The sequence below is a fragment of the Lupinus angustifolius genome, unplaced genomic scaffold, assembly GCF_001865875.1.
Source record: "Lupinus angustifolius cultivar Tanjil unplaced genomic scaffold, LupAngTanjil_v1.0 Scaffold_6_26, whole genome shotgun sequence".
In the NCBI taxonomy this organism is placed as follows: domain Eukaryota; kingdom Viridiplantae; phylum Streptophyta; class Magnoliopsida; order Fabales; family Fabaceae; genus Lupinus; species Lupinus angustifolius.
In genome coordinates this window covers 38357-45553 of record NW_017717462.1, presented here as the reverse complement: position 1 = coordinate 45553, position 7197 = coordinate 38357, and the positions used below count along the sequence as shown (strand labels likewise).

Genomic DNA, 7197 nt, shown 5'->3' with positions numbered 1-7197 from the left:
CAAAGGAGTAATTCCAAGACCTTGGAATAACCATCATTGAATTATTCAATGGTTCATCTACCAAGATTCATTGGTCTTGATTCCACATCAATTATGAAGGATTCCCAACACCCTCCCTGAGTAAGACTTTCTCCATTAATGAAGAGACAAATTATATTTTGTAGTGTACTTTTAAGGCTAAAATTATAATTTACAATGAAAACTAAAGGTCATAAATGTCATTGTCTTTTGGTTTTGTAATGCATTTTCCCACATCTTCCCTCTCCGCTAATGGAGAGAAGTTTAACTCTCCATCTCTACCATTTTCCCGAAAATTAAGTGGGTAAACTGTTATATGCAAACAGATTAGTATTTATAAAAAAAATGAAAATAATTGTAAGAGTTAATTAAAGCAACCAGAGCTCACCAAGCTTAATCGATTTGATATGACATTATTTTCATTCTAATTTTCAAATATAAAACAAAAATATCCACCACTTGTAATATATATATATATATATATATATATATATATATATATATATATATATATATATATATATATATATATATATATATATATATATAACTAACAACATATTCGTTGGAATAATGTCCAAAAGGTTTATATAATAAATATCACACAAAAAAAACATGAAAGAGATTAGACAAGAATGGCTAGAACTAAAAATTTGATTAAACATATTGAGAAGATGATACAAGAGTACTAATTATTGAAAATAAATGAAGGATAAGACAATACTTATTCTTCTCCCTTTTGACATGCTTATTTTCTTTACAACAACATCAAATAAACAAAATAATTTACCATCCTACTCTCATCTTCATCACTAATCCAGTATCATTTTGCCAAATAATATACTAATCTTCTTCTTTCTGATCAATGTTTTGCCATCAATAAATATTTTTCCCATAATATTCACAAACTGAATAAATAAGCTCATAGTTTATAAATGAAAAAAATAAATAAACACACAGCTTAGAATTTTGTTGTATTCAGGTTCATTTGAAGCCCTAGACCTTACTTCAAGCATATATCAAAGTCATCAAAATGGAATATAGGGGGCAAATAGGACTCAAGTTCATTGAACATGAGATCATCACTTTCTCCATATTTGCTATAATCTTCACAATCAAAGTATGTTTGGATCTCATCAGGAAATATGCACGACAACAACTCAGACTCTAACAATGTCGAATTTGATGTCATTAAAAGCCCTAGGGTTGATGCGGCATCAGCTAATCGAGTTTGAGTCATTGTGGTTTGATCTTCTCCATTTTTGAATGATTTTTCTTGATTGTTGAAGAAGTTACATCCCATTTCTTGATTAGGGTATGGGGTAATGTTTCTATCACAAACAATAGGATTAGAGTCAACAATATTATATTTAATTATATTGGTATCATTGTTATTGGGCTTAAGCCAATTTATATAATGGCTAAGGTCGAAATTGGTGATGGCATTGAGACCACGATATTCAATAGCTGCAATATCATATGCTGTGGCAGCTTCTTCTTGGGTAGCTGTGAAAATTAGAAAGAATATTCATTTAAATTAATCACATATCATTCTCATTGTATACATAATAGAAAATTAAGTTAACAAATTAGTTGGGGGTTGGTGCCACCTATTATCCTATTGATGGCGACTTAAACATATTTTGGCACAAATAACCATATCATGGGATAAATTAATTAAGTGAAATTTGAACTTTGACGAATGAAAGTGATTGTTCAAATTTGAAACGGTGCATATATACTCTTACAAATCTTTCTACACCAATGTTATAGAATGGTATATTTTAATTAATGATTAATTTATGAGCTAATATCATTTTCATATGGTGTAGAATAATATATTATTACTCTTTATGTGCCATTAAAAATAATTTATATGAATTTACATTTGTAGTATAAGAAAATAATCTATGCATGGAGAGCTTAACAATTTTTTACCTTCTCGGCACAATATTCACTATTTATGTGTCAGTAAGTTTTATAAAAATGTAATATAAATGAATAATAAATTTTGATGCAATAAAAATCTTAAAGTAAGTGTACACATATATCTTCTCTTCCTCTTCCTTGCAATTAATATTTCTCATTTGGGGAAATGAACTAATAAAAAAGAAAGTGAAAAAGGTGGTGGAGTATATTATATATATATACATAATCATATATTATTCTACTAAATTTTTCTACAAATTTTCCTAGCCTGACACATGTAACTTATAAATAAATTATTAATAAAAAATATCACTTTATAATATATATCATATTCTTGTGGGCAGAAGGATTAGTAGGAGAATACATCTCTTATATATAATCATTTTATTCACATTATATCATAGTTTGGTATAATTAATTCTCGGTGATGAGGTGTTACCATAAGTTCCGAGGTAAAGATATTTGTTGCCGAAAACTCTCCCAATCCGAGCCTCCCATCTTCCATTATGATGGTGTCTGATTATTTAAAATCAAAGTCATGAAATTTCAATTAAAATAATGTCTGCTTATTTTTATTAATCAGAAAATGCACATTATTATAATCTGATTATCATTCCTAAAAAGTAAATGAATAATGATAATAATTGTATAATCGTACCTTGCAACACCTCTGTATTTAGAAATTCCACGAGAAAAACCACTACTTTTCCTGCAAATAAATTTCAATGAATTAATGCCTCGGTACAAGCCAAGCTTAATCTTCTTCAGTTAGACTTATAAGTATACTATAAAATGGGAAAATTTACTTTGTTGGTGCACCTTGACCGAAAAATTACGGTCTTGGTGCACCTTTTGAAAAAATTACCAAAGTAGTGTAGTTTTAGGGTAAATCGGCAACCCCATTGCCGATTTACAGAAAAGAAATATTTTTTAAATGTACTCCCCCCTAACTCGGCAATAGGGGGGAGTTTTTACCAAATATATTATTTTTTTAATCTCCTCCCCCTAAATCGGCAATGGGGGAGGAGTTTTTCTCAAATATATTTTTTTAACCTCCTCCCCTAACTCGGCAATGGGAGAGGAGTTTTTCAATAATTGACTTTTTTTTTAAATCTCCCCCCTAAGTCGGCAATGGGGGGAGTTTTGTAATAATTTTTTTTTTAATTTTCCTCCCCTAACTCGGCAATGGGGGAGGAGTTTTTCAAAAGATTGAATGCACTTAATGAATATAATTAGGGGGAGGATAATTCAATAGGTTGTTTGACCGAATTAAATATATTTATGGTTGAATTCATTAAATTTAGTGACTCGTTGAATATTGTTTCTGCACAATATTCATTAAGTGCATAATATTCATTAATTTAGTGAGTGGTTGAATTCATTAATTATATTCATTAAGTGCATAATATTGCTCTGCACAATAAATATTGATGGCATAGTATTTATTGCCAAAATATGTAAATGAAAATCGACAGTGCCATTGCCGAGATTCATTCTAGCCAAAAAAATTTCCAATGAAATCGGCACTGTCATTGCTGAGTTAGGGGGAGGATAATTAAAAATTTAATCTTTTGAAAAACTCCTCCCCCATTGCCGAGTTAGGGGGAGGATAATTAAAAAATTAATCTTTTGAAAAACTCCTCCCCCATTGCCGAGTTAGGGGAGGAAAATTAAAAAAAAAATTATTACAAAACTCCCCCATTGCCGATTTAGGGGGGAGAGATTTAAAAAAAAAATCAATTATTGAAAAACTCCTCCCCCATTGCCGAGTTAGGGGAGGAGGTTAAAAAAAAAAATTGAGAAAAACTCCTCCCCCATTGCCGATTTAGGGGGAGGAGATTAAAAAAATAATATATTTGGTAAAAACTCCCCCCCTATTGCCGAGTTAGGGGGGAGTACATTTAAAAAATATTTCTTTTCTGTAAATCGGCAATGAGGTTGCCGATTTACCCTAAAACTACACTACTTTGGTAATTTTTTCAAAAGGTGCACCAAGACCGTAATTTTTTGGTCAAGGTGCACCAACAAAGTAAATTTTCCCTATAAAATGCTTTACCTCCTTAAAGATCCAATATACTCCTCCCTTGATATATCATCCATTTCTCTCACTTCATTTTCATATGTTGGTAACTACAGTTGAAAGACGGTTAATATGTTTTACTTTCCTGCTTCTAAACTAATCTTGGCCACATGAAAAGTCAAACAACAATAATAAAGTTTTAATCTCAAAAGTGGGTTGACGATATTATAAACTTTATCGTAAATTGTGTTTATTAATAAAGTGTTGATCTTTAAATTTTTCTAATAGTTTTGCGATTTTTTTCGGTTTTCTTCTTCCTTTAGAAATTGGACTAACCTCCATTCCTAATCATCTTCTCCATACATGTCTAAACAACCTATAAGGTGTGAACCTACCATCTTTGTACAATAGGAACTACTTCAACACATAGTTATATAATTATCTTATTTAGCATACGCATCGTATACCGAATTCATTGTACCGTGTAGTATATATTGAGCTTATTTTAAAAAAATGTCTCATAAAATTAATGTAAATAGTAATAAATTATGGACCCAAATGAACCACATATCTATCCCCACATGGTCACACCTAGTAAGTGCTAGCTAAGCTTTCACTTTCTCTCTATTGCATTTATTATTAATCTTATCTTATATGGTTTTTTAGTGGAAGATTCTCATCTCTACCAATTTGCTTTTAAAGATAACTACCGGAAAGTTAAGAGTGGTTTCTTGACCCCAATATTTCAATGCTGCAAGATCATAAGCATGTGCTGCTGTCTCTTCATCATCATAAGCACCTAAAACCAAAACTTCCTTAATCATTTACATGAATGGTTAACTCTTTTATGTTTTAGTCATGATAATGGCAAATTATTTAAAATTCAAAATACTACAATTCACTTACCAAGGTAGACTGAAGCAATCATATGTGAATAAACCACCATAATATTACATGCCACATGGAAATAAAACACATTAATTAGCTAAATCCATTAAGCTACTAAAATTTATCATTGTTAGCTAAAGTAGAAACACAAAGTATTTGTTAAGTAAGAGTAGTGAAGGGCATGAAATGAAACCTTGTCGTCCTTTCTTGTTTTGTGACTCATTCCAGCAATTCTTGTCCCACAAATGAGCTTCATATCGCCCTGTCCACCTATGCCTGATCATGGTTTCAATATTTAACATACATTTTAGCCAAATAATGTTAATATCATGCCTTTAAAGTATGGTGAAGAAGGCAATTGAAGTTATTTTTTTGTTTATTACGACCATTAGTTTCAATTGCGGATCACTTCAGGTGATGTGACCATAATATTAAAATTGTGATGACTTTCAAAACCACATCATATTGACACTGAATCATAATGTTGCAATCGTTAGGAGTGCCACATAACCACATTTGAGATGAATCACACTACATTAGGCCATATTGAATTGATTTTTTTTTAATCACAAGAAAATTTACACCATAACAGTCGTAATTCATATCACAATACCCCAATATAAGTATTTTGTAATCATGACAGCAATCTGCCTTAAAACACTTATTACAACTATAGACTGTTGTCAAATAATGCGGCCAATACTACCCCAATTTTAGTTCGGATACGGTTATCAAGACCACTAAAACCATAATCTCTAGGCCTCGATGGTGATGCGGACTCAGATTTTAAAACCTTGGTTAAATATATAAGATGAAAGGAGACACATGAAGTGGGAGATTATAACAAATAGTTGAAAGAGAGAAATGCAATATAAAAATTAACAAGGTGAACTAACCTAGTGACTCCTCGGTATATTGAGCTACGCTGAGGAGGAGAATCTCTAGGGACACTTCTCCTTGTTCTTTTCACCTTGGTGGTCAAATTCTTCGTTGCATTAAGGTTCTTGTTATTGTTATCATTGCTTGCATTGTTTTTCTGGGGTTGTTGTTGTGATAGTTTGGCCATTGCACCAAATACCAAGATGTATGTGAAAGGAGATAGATATTATTAATGAGGAAGAAAGATAATAATAACTTGAAGGAGTTATAGGACATACCCTACAAAGAAGAGGGTTTTAAAGAGAATGGGTTAAAGAATGGGGTTAGAAAAGTTTGTGCTGGCAATTATATGAGTTAGCATGGTTGCTTCTCATGTTAAATTCCACTTTCTTTGTCTTTCTAAGAATTTGTGTGATGTCACTTTCAACTGGTTTTGGAATATGGTTGATGTATCTACCACTCTCTTAATATACAAATTCCAATTAGATTTTTTTCTTTGTTTTGTCTTTTTGGTTTACATTGTTTGTCATCTTTTGACCCATTTTATAATTGGATAGTTAGAGAGATGAGGAAGCATAGAGGAAAGAGTCAAGAATAATGGGTGATTGTGATCATTGTATTTCCATGCATAAATTTGTTTAAAAGAGGAAATAACTTATTTTATTAATGTTGTTGTACAATGACTTATATTCAATTGACCTGATTTTTTCTTCGGATAACAACAATACAAGTTATATGTTTCTGCTAATATGAATGGGTTAGGGTAGAGATTATATATCTATGTGTTATGTAAACCTAATGTAACAAAGAAAACAATAGTTAGAAACATAAATCTTTATTCTCTAATACATAGTATTAACATCCGAATGTTTTCGATGGCGTAAACACAATTAATCAAACCTTAATACCAAATTTATCGTGTTATTTTCTCTCTTCCCCTGTTCTCTTTTACTATTTCATTCTTCACTTGTTTTGCCAACAAATGTCATTGATATAAAAGAAAGATATGCTTATCATAAAAGAAATTTGTTTTCTCTAAAAGGGGTAGAGGAGATAGTGTAACTACCGAGGTTTGAATTTAGGCACTCACGCCTAATGTTACCGGTCTAGCAACTCAAGTAATTCTTAACAACACATTTATAAGCAAATATGATATAGTTCTACGTTATTGAAAATGATATATAGGATATGACGCCTTAAACAAACGAAAGTTAATGTCTACATGGTAATGGAATTGAACTAAGAAATTAAACAAGTAACATGTCTAAAAAACAAGGTTGTGAAATCCGAGCCGAACATCAAATTAGAAGAGGTCCCGTATTAGATTTAACTGGTTTAAACGATTAAATCGTCTGGTCGGACCGGGTGATTCATATATAATTTATCATTTTTATTTATAAATATATAGTTATATATAAATAAAAAAGTTATATAATTAATATTTATGTATAATTATATAGAAG

The 7197-nt window shown here is 30.8% G+C and overlaps 1 protein-coding gene across 2 annotated transcripts; it reads right to left on the bottom strand.

Annotated features, from left to right (window-relative positions):
- Positions 1-753: 753 nt before the first annotated feature.
- Positions 754-6055, bottom strand: LOC109337408 (AP2-like ethylene-responsive transcription factor At1g16060). 2 transcript variants are annotated; one of them, XM_019574380.1, is made up of 8 exons: positions 5752-6055; positions 5049-5131; positions 4874-4882; positions 4678-4766; positions 4004-4077; positions 2606-2656; positions 2387-2463; positions 754-1524 (listed from the first exon to the last, which is right to left on the bottom strand). In XM_019574380.1, the coding sequence occupies exons 1-8, from the start codon at positions 5919-5921 to the stop codon at positions 1022-1024; spliced, it is 1056 nt and encodes a 351-aa protein (XP_019429925.1). In that variant the 5' UTR covers positions 5922-6055; the 3' UTR covers positions 754-1021. The 2 variants fall into 2 exon arrangements, with proteins under 2 accessions (XP_019429925.1, XP_019429926.1); XM_019574381.1 differs by lacking the exon at positions 4874-4882.
- Positions 6056-7197: the final 1142 nt, after the last annotated feature.

Excerpts from the sequence above, each read along its gene's own strand:
- LOC109337408 (XM_019574380.1), bottom strand. The coding sequence starts at position 5,921 with ATGGCCAAACTATCACAACAACAACCCCAGAAAAACAATGCAAGCAAT. Across the intron at positions 5,132-5,751 it reads ATATACCGAGGAGTCACTAG|GCATAGGTGGACAGGGCGAT; the intron begins GTTAGTTCACCT and ends AACCATGATCAG. Across the intron at positions 1,525-2,386 it reads TCTTTACCTCGGAACTTATG|CTACCCAAGAAGAAGCTGCC; the intron begins GTAACACCTCAT and ends TAATTTTCACAG.